The following is a 16,340-nucleotide window of genomic DNA, read 5'->3' as shown; positions in this document are numbered from 1 at the left end:
CAATTCAATTCCAAGTTTTAGCAAATAGCTAATATTTATATTACTTATTTTGTGTCGGGTACTGTGCTAATCATTCTAAAACAATTTGATCCTCACAACAACCCTGTGAGGTATGTAATATTATTGCTCCCATTTTACAGATGAGTAAACTGAGTGACTTGCCCAGCATTATATAAAGCTAGCAAATGTCTTGAGGCTGGATCTGAACTCAGATTTTCCTGATTTCAGGGCAAGAATTCTATCTACTATACTGCAAACTGTGTATAGGTATATTAGAATACAAGGCTCTAACTATGGAGGCAGGAAGAGAGAATGCTGGTTCTCAGATTGGAATAATAGAAAGTTTTGGATTTGGAATCAGAAGGCTTGGGTTTAAATTTCCTCTCTGTTACTATGTGACTTTGAACAAGTTCTTTGAGCTCTTTGGGCCTCCTTTTTCTCATCTAGAAAAAGAGAGATTAGACTAAATATCCTCTGAGGCCTCTGATCCTATGAGTTTCATCTTAATCTAGTTAACACTATCGAATGATTTCTAAATCTCATCCTTTGCCCTTTACTTACCTACTCAAGATTGTGTTCTTCATAGACTACTTTGGCCAACCTCCTCCCACAACGATCTTTCCCTTCTCTTATTATCAATTACATTTACAGACTGTATCACATTACTTTGCACTTGAAAAATGTCATATAGATTTTGAATGGTTTCACATGTGGTATCTATGTCCCCCAACTAAGTTATAAGCTTCTTAAGGGCAAGAACCATGTTATCTTATACTTCCAAGTTCCCTAATCAATCAACAAACATTTATTAAATATCTATAAAGGTCAGGCACTATGTTAAGTGCTGGAGATAAAAAGAAAGTCTTTGTTCTCAAGTAGATTATAGTTTCATTACACATTAGGTTAGCTGAATGCCATAATTAAAAATCCATTTTAGGAAGTTTTGCTTTAAGGTGACTGAAAGAAGAGAGACCAGACAGTCAAAGATGATTCCAATGTTTGGGGTCTCAGAGCCTAGAATGTTGAAAAGGAAGGAGAGAATGAAATGGAGAAAAGTAATGTCTAACAATATGAAAAGTGCTCCAAATGGTTAAATGCATTCAAAAAGTACTTACACGGTACTCTCCAAGAGCAAAGTGGCAAGTTGCTAACTGAATGAGTGCTCTTTGATGCTCTAGGGTCCCTTGTCCAGTAATCTGTGGTTGAGGATGTGATCCCTGAAGAGCTGCTAAATGATGTAGGCTGGCTATTGCCTTTTTATACTGCCCCTTAAATGCCATAAAAAGTGGAAAAAATATTTAAAGAAAGGTATAAAAACCTTACTTTGTAAAAAAGTTCCCAGCATTATCAGGTAGAAATAGCCTAGTAATTACAAAGAACTGGCTATACTTTGACCTTCTGGTCAAGAGCAAGGCAATTCTGGAATATAAAATTGTATTATTTAAAGCTATGCAGAGTTTCTAGAATCTTGCTTAAGAGGCACAGAGATTTTTTCTTCCAGATTTAAGAAGTCTTATAGCTTAATATAGCCACATAACCTCTAGGAAACTGCAATTACCACTGCTATCCTTTAGGGGGTGTAAGACACCAAAGAACCAATAATCTGAGATCAAATACAATCTCTGAATTGCTTGTGCTAAAAGAGAAATTGTAGAGGCTATTCAGAGCAAGTAAAATTGCTATCACCATCTTTTTTTTTAATAGCTGGTTATTCACATAGAGAAAGAGAAAACCAAAAGATTATTAAAACAATTACTTCCGTTAAGTAATCATTCCTTAACATTCGTCTTTGCATTTCTGACTTTTCCCTCCATTTAATTCAGATCACTTACTTTCCTTATTTTTCTGCATGCAAGAGAACCTTTATAAAATTAATTAAAATGATCCAAGTCTATGCAAACTCCAAGTCTTTAAACTATTTAACTACTAAAAACAATAAACCTAATTGTTCTTCCTCTCTGTATTTTCCCTTCTCATTATTGAAAGGATAAAATTCTTCTTCCATCTTTTTCTTGGATCATTTACTTTCCTTACTTTAGGGTTAGATGATTCAAATCAAAAGCCACAAGGGATATACCTCAGGAGAGAAAAGAGGTCTAGAAAGTTACTGTGTCCTACTTAAAAAAACACCTATATAAGGGTCTTTTCTGACAGGTTTAGTATAGTTTGTTCTTTCCTCACAATGGAAAGCATAACAAAATATATTTATATATTATTGCTCACTCTTGAGCATGAATTGAGAACTCTTTATCAATGGACCATAATTATGCTACTTATGAATGGACAAAATCTATAAATACATGTAGACCATTTGATAGTATGAGGACAAAATTCTGCATTTATTAAAATATAATGAAAGCAAGATTTGTACAAATAGAATTTAGTATGTTTCGTTTTACCTGATAGATAATCATGTCAGTGAGAAAAATTCGTAGCCAAAGCCAGGTATCTGTTTTCCATGCTAAACATATTCTTGTGAATTCTGTGTGAAACAAAAAGGCAAATTTACAGAGAAGAATATTATTTAACCTTGAATTCTGACAGTATTGTAAAAGTCTGACTAGTCATATAGGGAAATAAAGCACAATTTTAATTTCCCATTTATTTTATCTTCCTACACCATTGCTTTAACACGACTTTTTTCATCTAGGAAATGCATGATGATATTACTAGAATACAAATCTGTTTGTCTTTCAAAGTCCTTTACAATCTGGCCTATTCCTGCCTTCCCAGTCTTCTTATACCTTACTTGTACCACCCTGTTCCTTCATGTACTCTATGATCCAGTCACACTGGCTTCTTTCTTTCCTAGTAAGTGGTGAGGGCAAGTCTCAACCTAGATCCCATGACACCAAATCTATCTTCCAGATTTAAAATTTACAGAACACCCTTATAGTTATGCTACATTTACAAGTTACTAAAATTTTAAAACACATGAAGGGAATTGTGGGAGAGAAAGAATAATGCTTGTCAATTAAAAAATGTTAAAAAAATTTGTCTGGTTCCAAATATCAGAAAAGGCTAGTAATCTGATCACATGTATAACACTAGAATTTTACTACTGTCATGGTTATGTGATCCAAAGTACCTATAGAGTCAGTCCCCAGTTTGTGAATGAATTTTAAGTGAAGTCAAGTTTTTTCTGGAAACCAGGACACCCACAGAATCAATGATAAATGATGATTCATATCCTACAAAAACTTATTTAAACTACACTGCTGGACTAATGATACTAGAGCAAATAACCATTATAATGTTTCTATGGGCAAATAAGTAAATGAGTAGCTGTGAGAAAAGAATGAAGTATATATATTGTTCTGTGAAGCTGCTTTCATTGAACCTATAAAACACAAGTGTACATTCTAATCAAGTTAGAGGACTTGCTTGTGATAATGAGATTAAATGTAAAGATGGGCAGGGTAGATTTAATCATTGTGATAATGAGATTAAATCTATCCTGCCCATCTTTAGATTTAGTCTCATTATCACGTAAGAGACAGAACTCCAAGTTCAGCACTCTCCACTGTGCTATGTTTCCTTCTAAAACATGCTCCACAGTTACAATCTGATATTCCAGGAATACATCTATTTTTTACCCTCACAATGGGGGTGGTGACACAAAGTATGGAGGACAACCAAGGTGAACTGAAGATCCGAACACAATGAAGCAGATTTTATCCCCAGGTATCAACTGATACTTGGAAGGATAAAATCTATAAGTGGAACATGGCTCTAGAGCATGCCTTATTTAAAAGAAATAGCATAGAATGGGGGTCAGGAGAGAGAGGAGAGGAAATAGAATAGTATTTCTTTCTTTTTTTTAAAACCTTTATCTTCTGTCTTAGAAGTAATAGTGAGTATTGGCTCCAAGGAAGAAGAGCAGTATGGGCTAGGAAATGGAGGTTAAATGATTTGCCCAGGGTCACACGGCTAAGAAGTATCTTAAATCCAGGATCTCCTGTTTCCAGGCCTGGCTCTCTATCTCCTGAGTTACTTAGCTGCCCAGAGTAGCATTTCATATTAAGAAGATAAATTTATATGAGGAAATCCAGGAAAAGCATGGGAGAGAAAAGTGGGCAGTATAGTAAAGAAAGTGTGCTTAAAGATCTATGGAGCAAGAAACAGAAATGACTTTGTCTTGGGAGAATATCATGGGCCACCTAGATAGAAAGAGGAAATAGATAAACAATTTCAGAAATAGATCATAAGACATGCCTAGAACATAAATACACTATAGTAGTGATGGTGGACATCCCTTGGTACTCTCAATCAAAATCAGAGTAACTAATAACTTCTTAGCCTGCTTAATGATCATTTCATTATTTAAAAATCCTAGAAGCAATGAGCAGAAATACTTTTTGGTATATGGTTCTCCTAAGGCAGAGTTGGTGAAGTAGAAATGATTGGCTATTTAGGGGAAATGTCCACTCTATGTCAGAATTTATCAAAGAAGAGAAGGAAGCTAGGCTGACTCTGACAAGTTCCTTAGATTTTTGGAGAACAAATGTCAAAGAATTCAAAGAAAAGAGAAACAAGATTATATGAACAAAAGTTTTATAGGGGATGTTAGGAGTTATGGGAAATTCTTAAGTGTGAAATTGTTTTTTTTTTTAAATCCTTACTTGCTGTCTTAGCAACAACTTTAAGAAAGAAGGGCAAAGTTTAGGCAACTGGGGTTTAAGTGACTTGCTATGGTTACACTGCTATGAAGTGTCTGAGGCCAGATTTGAGCCCAGTTCTTCCTAACTCCAAACCTGGAACTTGATCTATCATGACACCTAGCACAAAATTCTAAAGATAAACAAAGAATCAATTCTGATGAGGAAGAAAAGAGGGATTTATCGAAAATTACTGACAGTGCACAGGAAACTCATCAACAGATTTTGATTAAAAAAGCCAAACAAAACCAAAACCAGAAGATACAAGCAAGGGAAGTTAATGTAAGATAAATACAAAAATGTGGTACTATAAAGAATACTCAATGGTGGAGAATGCTGTAAGAATAATGTAATAAATGAAAAAAACTCAAAAAGGGCTGAGTAGGGCAAGGAATGTAAAAAAAAACAAAAAAGACAATTTAATTTCTAAGGTAAAATAAAACATTCAGAGGAAGATGGCAGAAGGGAGAAGATAATTATAAGGAACAACTTTTATTTTGTTTTTATTCTCTGCCATAGATCTTTGGAATAGAATGGAAAGAACAAATGTGGATAACAAGGTAAAGTAACCTAAGAGAAGTGATGGAGCACCTAGATATCCTCAAAGAGTTCAAGTCTCCAGGTCCAGGACATAGAAAGAATTTGAGGGTGTGACTACTGAGCCACTGTCAACAATGCCTGAAATAGGAAAGATACCACAGGTCTGGAGTAGGAAAATGTCCAAATTTTCAAAAAAGGGAAGAAGGTGAAGTCTTCAATTTATAGACTAGCGACCATGACTTTGATCCTTGGCAAAACTCTAGAACATACTATTAATAAAGAGACAATTAGTAAACATCTATAAAAGAAGTCAGTGATTACTAAGAAACAGTAAAATAAAACATGCCAGATTAACTTTATTTCCTTTTGAAAAGGTCACCGAAATTCTTTTATTAAAATATTGAACAAAATTCTTTCATATTGTTCTCGTGGATAAGATGAAAAGTAAGTAAGAATCTGTAACTGGTTGAATTGCCATAACAAAAAAATATGAATGGGTTAATGTTATCTTGGAAGCTGGTATCTAAATGAATTTAGTTTTGACCCAGTGACAGTTGATGTTTTTATTAATAGCTTTAATTAAGGTATATCATCAAATTTGCAAATGATAAAACAATGGGAAGGAAAACTGATGTGTTGGATGGTAGGATCCATAAAAATGGAAATAAGCTACAATTCTGTGCTAAATATAATGAAATTTAAGAGGAATAAGTATACAGTCCTGGACTCTGGTTCCAAAAATTAGCTTCATAAGTATAAGATGGGAGGAATGCAGCTAGATAACATTTGATCTGAAAAAGATCTGGGGATTTAGGTGGATTGCAAGCTCTGTAAGAAGTAAATGTAATAAGGCAAACAAAAAAAAAATCAATGAAGTCTTGAGCTGCATTGAGGGGTTTAGTGTATAGGAAAAAGTAAGTTGTATTCTGTATTCTCAGTATTCTTCTCTGATTAGGTTAAATCTGGAATATTGTGTTGAATTCTAGGCACACCATTTTAAAGAATTTACTGGTATTTTGGGCAACAGCCAGAGAAGGGTAGGGTGGTCAGGACAATGGAGGATATCCTTAGATCTTATCATTCAATGATTGTCTGATGAATCTTAGTATATTTTCTATCTGGAGGAGTTTAGTAGGGACACCAAGTAAAAGCTGTGCAAGGGTGGCCAGTAAGTGAACAGTATCATTGGTTATACTATAATGTAAAAGAATGAACCACTCTGCTTCCAAAAAGGTCAGTAAAAATGATCACAGTCAGGAAATTTATGTGTAAGCATAACCTAGAAATTTGTAAACAATGTTCAAAAATTGTCTTTCTTCAACATAGTATAAGCCCTTTCCTTCTGCCTTCTTTTTATAAGCTCCTTGCCTCTCACATTGCCCTGCCCAAAATGGCATGCTACACTTTCAGATTTGCCTACTTTTAGGAAAAAGGGTGGGCAAAAAGTAGTGTAGCTAAATGTATTAAGCATTTAATCTGTTGTACATTCAAACACATATATTTTGGAAGAGTCATCAGAGAATAAAGAATAAAAGACCATAGCAAAGACAGAAAAGATTTGGAGTGGGAAGGAAAGAAATATGAGTGTTTATAGAACATCATAAAACAAATCATCAGGTGCAGCCAAGGCATAGCATTTCAAAACTACAAAGCAAAATTAGCAATGGATGATTGCTGTTTACAAATAAAAAAAAGGCTCAAAATGGCATATAATGCTAATCATTTGTATGGTCCCAACTATGCACTGTTGAAATAACACACACAAGCCAGTTCAATGTGAGAATATAACTTACCCTTGTCAAGGAAATCTAGAGAATAGAGCAGCTCCCAGCTATCACGTGCCAATTTGAAGCTTTCCAGGACTTCAATTGAATTGACAAGTTCTGCTTTGTTAACTACAATGTGCCGGCTTCTTCCTTTCCCTGAACATTCTTCATCATCAGAACTCTGCTTTTAAAAATGTGAATAATATATTTAATTCAAATTTCTATAATTAACTTAATCAATTCCATATCATCTGTTAAATAAATGTGCTGCTCCCATTTCTGGATAATGCAAAGATAGAACATTATAATTTAGAAACAGAGAAGATTAGATAAGAGGCTAATTTTATTTCAACAAACTCTGTATGGCTTTCTATTGTTTAATTCTATATCTTTAATAACAAGGTTATGCTGAGAGAGCTGGAGGGATGGTGGAGGGTAGGGGATAGATATGGGTTTGGTGGAGAAAATGACAGCCTTCTTTAATGAAAGGGTTATCATGTGAAAGAGTATCTGAGCTTGCTCGACCTTGCCTCAGAGGGTAGAGAAGTTCAATGTAAGTAAAAATTTCCAAACAGGTAGAGTGGTTCAAAAGTTAAATAGGTTATTTCCCTAGAGTTGATCAAGTGGAGGCCTTGTACACAGTAGACTGATTTGAGGCTATTAACTTTTCAGGAATGTGGTAGCAATGTCTCTTGTTTACAAAAACCAGGTTTGACAGCCTTATGACTCAGATTGAATACTACTAAACAAAGATGTAATTATATAAAAAAATAATGAAATAAAAATCTATATAGCTCTCCAACTCCTAGCAATTAAGCTTTGAAAATTAAGCTTCAAATATATACTTTTCATATCTCGACAAATCTAACTAAAAGATAAAGAAAGAAGTTAAAGAACTGAATAAAAATCTAGAAAAATGAGAGATGACAAGATTTCTGACAATTACTGAATGGGAATAGAAAGGAATTTACAAACTATTAGATATACATGGAACTTCTGACCATGTATTAGGGCAAAAAGACCTCTGCAGAAAGAGTAAATATAATATTTACTGATCCCAATGGAATAAAAAAAAAATTCAATAATGGGCCCTTAAAGGTCTAAAAGGTAATTGAAGACTAAATAATTCATTAAAGAGCAAATTACAGAAATTACTATGAGTGCTGGAGGGGGCTACTCCCTTCCCCTTCTCCATGTGTGCCTGAGGATGTTTCTCACATGACCTGCCCCTCTGCCCAGCACCTCTATGGGAGCGCTTCCTCCCTTGGTCTCTAAGATCTCTAAATGGTTTGCGATCACTGACCTAGTGAATAAATGGTCAAAGGATATGAAAAGGTAGTTTTCTTTCTTTAAAAAAAACAAACAAACCCTTACTTTCTGTCCTAGTAACAACTCTAAAGACAGAAGGGCAAAGGAAAAGGCAAGTGGGGTTTGGTGACTTGCCCAAGGTCACAGAGATAGGAAGTGTTTGAGACTAGATTTGTACCCAGGTCCTCCCAACTCCAGGCTTGGTGCTCTATCCAGTGTACCACCTAGCTGCATCATAGGTAGTTTTCAAAGGCAAAAAATTCAAGCTATCAACAACCATATAAAAAAATGCTATAAATTACTAACAATTAGAGAAATGTAAATTAAAGCAACTTCAACATTTCATTCTACACTCATTAGACTGGAAAAGATTACAAACTATTAAAGAGGATGCAGGAAAAGAGGTACACTAATGCACTATTGCTGGAGCTGTGGAATGGTCCAGGTGTTTCCAATAAGATACTAACGTTGTGCACACTGCTTGATCTAGGATAAAAGAGATCACAGAAAGGAGAAAAGTTTATAAAAAAATATTTATAGTTATTCTTCAGTAAGGGGAGCCAAAAACTTGGAAACTAAGGGCATCTTCTTTTTTTTAAATTTAATTAAAAAAAAATCAATTATATGTAATAAATTTCCATACAAGTTTTCCTAAGTTATATGATTAAACCTATCTCCCTCCCTCCCTTCTCTTCCCCTTCCCTGTGCTGGCAGATGATTCAACCTGGGTTTTATATAAATATATATTATATATCTATCTATCTTATGCAAAACATATTTCCTTTTTGTTCATTTTTGTAAGTAAGTAATCTTATAAACTCGAACCCTCAAAATATAACCTCCCACAGAAAAGACTGAAAAATGGTATGCTTTCATCTGCATTCTGACTCCAACATTTCTTTCTCTAGAGGTGGGCAGCAATCTTTGTCACAAGTACCTCAGAATAGTCCTGGACCATTGTATTATAAGGACATCTTCTTTTTTTTAACCTTTTTTTTAAACCATTAACTTTTGTGTATTGGCTCCTTGGTGGAAGAGTGGTAAGGGTGGGCAATGGGGGTCAAATGACTTGCCCAGGGTCACACAGCTGGGAAGTGTCTGAGGCCGAATTTGAACCTAGGATCTCTCGTCTCTAGGCCTGACTCTCAGTCCACTGAGCTACCCAGCGGCATGCCCCTTAAGGACATCTTCTTAATGGGGAATGGATAAATAAAGTACAGTATATGAATATAATGAAGTATTAGAGGAAACTGGGAAGATTTCTATGAACTGTTGAAAAGTGAGCAGAACGAGAACTATTATTCATTACAGAGAAAAACTACTTTGAACTTGATAAATGAAATGATAAACTCTAAGTCCATGAGACTGAAGATTAAACATGCAATTTAACTTAATTCCTGCCAGAGAGGTGCTGAACTTAAAATACATAGAAACATAAATTTCAGGCATGGCCAATGTGGGAATTTGTTTTGTTGAACTATGCTTATGATGATGGATTATTTTTTCTGTTGTTATTCAATAGGTGAGGGGGATTGGTAGGGACAGAGTATAAATGCATGCAAAAATTTTAAAAAGAAAAGAAAATTAAACTTATTTTATGGTAGAACATTAATTTTAAGTTTAAAGCTAAAACAAAGGCAGTAAACCATATGCTGTTTTATCCCACTCCCACCCTACAGCCACAGTAAACTGCCAGCACCAAGCACTGATGTCATTCCAAAAGGCTGACATAACAGCACTGTCAAGTATGATACCTATAATTTGAATCTGTTGAAAGTGAAATCTATGTTGACTATGAAGCAACAAGAAGACATTCTCTCAGTGGCTGTTATTTTCTGAAATCCCTGCACACCAAGTTATCTGGATTATTTTTTAATATAAGTATACTATCTCCAGTCATCTGTGAGTGAGAAATCCGCTACCCCACTTTATGATTGTTTTATTACCAATTTTAAGGTTTGATTTCATTAAGATTATAGTTTTAGCAAAATCATTGTTAGCATGGGTCTTAGGAAAATTCTTGGAATCTCTCACTTGTCTGATTCAAACAGCAGGTGTTAGTGTTTTGATTAAGATGTAATTCTAACATAAGTCAAGCACAGTAAAAGTTAAGTGAATGTATTTTGTAGCAACCTGCTTAAGCAAGAATAGTCCCAAGAATAGATGCCAGTTACCACCCTTGATGACTTTCTGTAGAATAACATCCTGCTTAATCAGCTCCAGTAAACTCCCTTATTTTACTGTTTTGGGACTATATATATAAGTCCAGTGTAATTATATACTATAACTTTTATATTTGTTGACTGTTTGCAGTTACTGACCTGATTTCTTAAGTAATGTTTTTATAAATACTTTACTTTTACAGAAACTATATTTTATAAGCTTATTTTCTTTACAGTCATATATACTCCCTTGCTTATATGATGCTATGATTTTTACAATTGCTGACCTTAGTGCTTGGGTTATATTTATCTAAGTATCATGCTTTGACAAACTTAGATGTAATTGTACTTTACGAAATATGGTATATTAGAAGGCCACTCACAAGGTCTTTGGCCTTGAGCAGTCAGGCTTTATTGTGAGACCGGTCCTCTCTCAATAAACCTATTTCTTTTTGGCTCGGAGACTTTGTTTTACCTTTTGGTATTTCTGCTAATAAATTTTTGCCACATATCAGATCATAGTTTTTGGGCTGGAAGGACTTCAGAGGCTAACCTGCAACATGAAGGGATGAGCTTTCTTCATATATAGTTCTCCTATGAGTGCTTCCAAAGCAGGGGCTATCCTTACTTTTCTTTGAACCTCCAGCTCCTTAACACAGTGCCTGGCACAAAGTAGGTGCTAAATACATATTACTGATAGACTGATTTGCACAGGGTCAGATAAGTAGTAAAAGCCTGATCATCTTGGGTAAAGTGACATATTCACAGGACTCAGAGATTAGGCATTTTACACTTGGTCTTCTCCTCCTGTGATTTTATGTACCTTATGCATTGTGGTGTCTTCCTATTCTGTATATACTATTGTCACTATTGTCAAAGGAAGGAAATCAGAATGAAAAAGTTTCTCATTAGCACTGTTATAAGACTTTGGGAGTAAGAGAAAAGAATAGTGGCAGGCAAGAGACAGAATCTGTGGCACTATAGGAAGGTATAAATCAAATGAGGGTGAGTAATAGAGCCTAAGACTTGGCTGCTTATTATATCCCCAAACAACTCCAGGTCAGCAAACTATTTGCCCTGAAGAACTAAGAATGGTTTCCACATTTTAATGTAATAGTTTATTGTATTTAAAAGTAGAAAAACTATTCTTAGCTTTCAAGGCTATACAGAAACAGGAATCAGGGGCATTTAGCCTTTGGGGTCATATTTTGTCAACTGCTGATATGTGGATAGTGAGTTGACTTCAGAGTAAGGAAGGCTTGTGTTCAAATTTGACACACTGGCTGTCTGACCCTTGGCAATTCACTTAACCTTTAAGCGTCTCAGGTAACTCTTTAAAAAACAACAACTACAACAAAAACTAAAAACCTTAATTCTCTGTTTTAGTAACAACTCTAAGACAGAAGGGCTAGGCAAATGGGACTAAGTGACTTGCCCAGAGTCACATATCTAGGAAGTGTCTGAGGCCATATTTGAACCCAGGTCCTTCTGACTTCAGGCTCTATCTACTATGCCAGCTAGCTGTAGAATATGTATAGATCTGCATTGACAGAAGGAACTTCCTTACAAAGAAATTATAGTTCAGGACTGAAAAAACAATCAAGAAAGAAAAGAATGAACTTGGATCCATCTCTTATGCCATAAGATGCAATAAATTTCTGATGGATGAACAAGTTAAAATTTTAAAACACTAGAATAAAACAGAACATATTTATCTTAGCTATGGAGAAGAGATAATTCTTTATTATTAAAGAAAAACAAGATATTATCAGTGACAAGATAGATGGGTTTGAATATATAAAAATTTAAAATATTTTATTACATTTCATTATGCAAAAGGAAAGTGAAAACTGATTTTAAAAAATCTTATTATTCAAAATAGGGTAATAACTGACAAAAATTTATGAATAAGTTTCAAGATTCCATTAGATAAATAATCAAAGGGAACAGACATATCATCATATGTGAAAATCACACTTGCTAATAATGAACTAAACTATCATTAAATACTTATTAAATTGAGAAAAGTAGACAATAAAATAGGGGTCCCCAGGGTTTGTCCAGTTCTTTATATTTACCCTTTATACTTTCTCCCTTGGTGATCTAAGTAGCAACCATGAGTTTAATGATCATTTTAATGCTGACAATTCTTAGATCCATTTTATCCAGCCGTATTTTTCTTCTGACCTGCAGTTCTGCCTCACAACCTCATCTTGGAAATCTCTAACTGGATGTCCTATAGTAGTGTTGGCAAAGATGTGGCACATGTGTAGAGCCAGCACTCAGGGAGCTGCTCTATTGCCCCTCTTCCCAGCATCCAAAGACATTTTTTGCGTGTCCCACCCTTCTGTCCAGCTGTCCAATGCAAGCATTTTCTCCCTCAGCTCTCTCCAGTAATGTAGGGGTTCAGACAGCTTGAATATGCCCGCAGGGCACTCAAACTTAGTAAAGGTTTGCCAATGCTGTCCAATAGGAACTCAAATTCAACATGTCTAAAACAGAATTCATCATTTTTCAAACAAAAGCCTCCTCTCCTCTTCCAAACTTCTCTATAATAATATCAAGGAACAGAGTGAAAAACAAGAAGCAGCATAAGTTAGAAAAGTCAAATGACCATCACTACCACTCTGACCACCATTTCTTCTCAGACCCTGTTAAAGACAACTTGGATCTCTGAACCTTTGGAATAGCAATGTGTTCAGTCTAGAGTCCACAATCATATCATATCATATCATATCATATCATATCATATCATATCATATCATATCATATCATAATTGAAAGTAATCCTTGTGGAGACAGTTTGGCAATAGTCCTGTAGATGTTACAGCAACATCTATTAAAAACCTAAAAAAGAACATTCTTGACACCAAAGTCTTCAGTACCATTAAATGGTTCACTATTAAAAATTGCTACGACTTTATTAGTGGAAATAAAAGCCTCTTAAAGAAGAGGCTTTTGTCACTGCACTTTAAGGATCATGGGATTTTTAAATTGTAGCTGAAAACTACCACATGTGATATCTCCCCATTTAGAATGTAAGCTCCTTGAAAGCAAGGACTATCTTACTTTTCTATTTGTATCCCTGTGCTTTGTACATTTGTCACTGTTTAGTCATTCATTGTATCTGATTCTTTGTGCATCCATGGATAATACTGTCCATGGAATTTTCTTGGCAAAGACACTGGAGTGGTTTACCATTTCCTTTTCCAACTTTTCTAACACACGCTACTTGTCTTTTACTCAGAGTTCCTTGATATTATTATAGAGAAGTTTGGAAGAGGGGAGAAGACTTTTGTTTGGGTTAAAGCAAACAGAAGTTAAGTGACTTGCCCAGAGTCACCCAGCTAAGTGCCTGAGGCCAGATTTCAGCTCAGGTCTTCCTGCCTCCAAACCTAGTATTATCTACTGAGCCACTCAGCTGGCTTCTTTTATACATACATACATACATACATACATACTACATATGTGTGTGTATACACATAAATTAAGTGCTTAATAAATGCTTCATTCATTCACTCAAGAGTACCATCACCTTAACTTTGGTGTCATCTTTGATACTCATCCAACCCTCAACCTGCTGTCAAGTCTTGTTTCTACTTTCACAACATCTCTCTTTTTTGTCCCTTTCTCTCAATTCACACAGCCGTCATCCGAGGCCCTCATCACCTAGACTATATACTTAGACTCCTGCCATAACCTTCTGCTTGATTTCTCTGTCTCAAGGCTCTTTCCACTCAGCATATCTGACAAGAAGTTGTTCAAGGTATCTTCTTAAAACTTAGGGCTTAAGCTCCCCTATTTAATAAACTCCAATGGTTTCCTATTACTGTCAGGATCAAATATTAAGTCTTACATTTAGCATTTGCCCTTCCTCATCTGGCTCCTTCTTTTCTCTGCAATTTCCTTAAACTTTTCTCCATGCTTTCTATGTTCCACCAATGACACCGACCTTAATGCTCCTGACATATAATATTCTATCTCCTGACTCCATGTCTTTTCACTGGCTGACCCTTTGCCTTGAATGCTTTCCCTCCCACTCTCCATCTCCTGATGTGGCTCAAGCCATAGCTCAAATCTTACTTTCTCTAAGTTACTTCTTCCTGTCCTCTACCTCCATGGTGGTGCCTTCTCTCTGAGATTAACTTCCATGTATACCATATATATTTTGTAAGTGCAATTTTTGCTATGTTGCTTCATCAGAATGCAAGTTCCTTGAGAGTAGGAATCATGCTTTTTTTACCTTTTATCTTCTCAGTGTAAGCACAGTGCCTGTAATGCTCCTTTAAAAATGTCTGTTGAATGACTGATAATCCAATGAGGAAATGGTTATGCTAAAGTTAATATAAACATTTTTTGACCTGATCATTCTGCTCTAGGGAAATAAATAATCCAAAAGTGGAAGAAGAAATGTTTATATATCTATAATTTGTATAAAGATGTCCTTTAGCAATAACTTTGTGGGAAAAGTGCTATTACAACTGAGAACCAGAGAAATGGTTTTAGAGCTCAAACAGAAAATAACGGTTTTCTTCAAAGACTATTGAAGAAGGTTATTTGACCTTGGAATAAAAACTGGATTGAATGGGAGAAAAGATGGACAGTACAATACTTTGGAAAGTTCATTTAAATTTTCAAATCACATTTGTCAGAGACATCAGCAAAGGGTTATTTGAGTACTGGTAAACCTGTCCTTGGATAGTTTAACAATATGAAACATATGACAGGATGAGGAACATGCTGACTTTATAAAGAGGAAGATTATGATTGGTAGTTTAATTTTGTTAATTTGTGTTCTCTATCAATCTATGGTGAACTGGATGAAGAATATATGGGGCAAGGATAATGAAAAAAGTTAGGAGAAAGCATACATTCTTGAGAATCCTTCCTCACTTTTTCTCTTTGGATGGTAGTATAATAGTTAAAATTTAATTATGAGGCTGCTAGTAGCTTTAATAGTTTTATTACATCCAAGTAGTGCCAGTAAAGAGAGGGAAATGTAGGAAAGAGGTAGAGAGTGGCTTAGCTTACTACCCTATTTGCTGTTTGATGGATTGAAACTCACCACTGACACAGGTTCCAAGCTCCAGCCAGAAGAGAGTGAACAGTCTCCTGGTTTCACCTTAAAAGCAGTTTTCTTCACCTACTAGCTCTCTCACATCATATCTCAGGAACTAACCATAGTTCCTTAATTTGCCTGGCATCGCCTGGGGGGGGCAGTACCTGTGGGATCAGTTTCCTGTCTCGCTGGTTTCAACTTCCTTTCTCTGAGGGTTTGTCTATACTTGCACATCTCAGTGGTAAGTGACCTCCAGGTCACTGACTGATGACATCAAATAAAGCAACATAACAGAGAGAGAAATTCCTTTCCAACAGTAGCAACAAAGATGGAACCCAAAGTTTATCTTGTGGGTAATGAATGGGACAGGATACCCTTAGGCTGGGAGAACAAGACTCTTATTTGTGTTACAGTCTTCTCAGATTACTCAATATATTCTGAGAGGCCCTTCTTGTGTCAGTGCTACAACTCAAAAGGATAATCTCTAATGATGGGAATTCAGATATTATAAAAGAGCCTTGGGAGTAGATGACATTAACCAGAATAGATGATACTCATGTAGCACTTTATACATATATACATACAATATCATTCAGTTTCCATAATAGCTTTGTGAGGTAAGAAGTATAAATATTATAAGCCCCGTAATACGGATGAGGAAACTAAGGCTCAAATAGGTTATGTGACTTGTCCATGGTCACAGAGCTTGCAAATATCAGGGTTGTGATTTGAATCTAGGTCTCTTTATTCCAAGTCCAATTCTTTTTCCTGGGCTTCATGGTCCCATTCAAATCATAAAGCAACACTGAGGATAGGATTTGTGATGGAATAAAAGACTAAAAAGGTA

The 16,340-nt window shown here is 35.4% G+C and overlaps 1 protein-coding gene across 6 annotated transcripts in view; it reads right to left on the bottom strand.

The window, feature by feature from the left end:
* The window catches only part of INTS10 (integrator complex subunit 10), a 51,020-nt gene that overhangs the window by 18,685 nt on the left and 15,995 nt on the right, over positions 1 to 16,340 (bottom strand). For 3 of the 6 annotated variants that reach the window (XM_044663524.1, XM_044663526.1, XM_044663528.1), the window contains 3 exons: positions 6,992 to 7,148; positions 2,400 to 2,482; positions 1,116 to 1,268 (listed from right to left, as the gene is read on the bottom strand). In XM_044663524.1, the coding sequence (XP_044519459.1) occupies positions 1,116 to 1,268; positions 2,400 to 2,482; positions 6,992 to 7,148 (393 nt within the window). The remainder of the gene's footprint in view (positions 1 to 1,115; positions 1,269 to 2,399; positions 2,483 to 6,991; positions 7,149 to 16,340) is intronic. The other 3 variants (XM_044663527.1, XM_044663529.1, XM_044663530.1) reach the window with 1 other exon arrangement.

Source organism: Gracilinanus agilis, chromosome 2, assembly GCF_016433145.1.
Source record: "Gracilinanus agilis isolate LMUSP501 chromosome 2, AgileGrace, whole genome shotgun sequence".
NCBI lineage: Eukaryota > Metazoa > Chordata > Mammalia > Didelphimorphia > Didelphidae > Gracilinanus > Gracilinanus agilis.
This window is presented reverse-complemented; position numbering and strand designations above follow the sequence as displayed.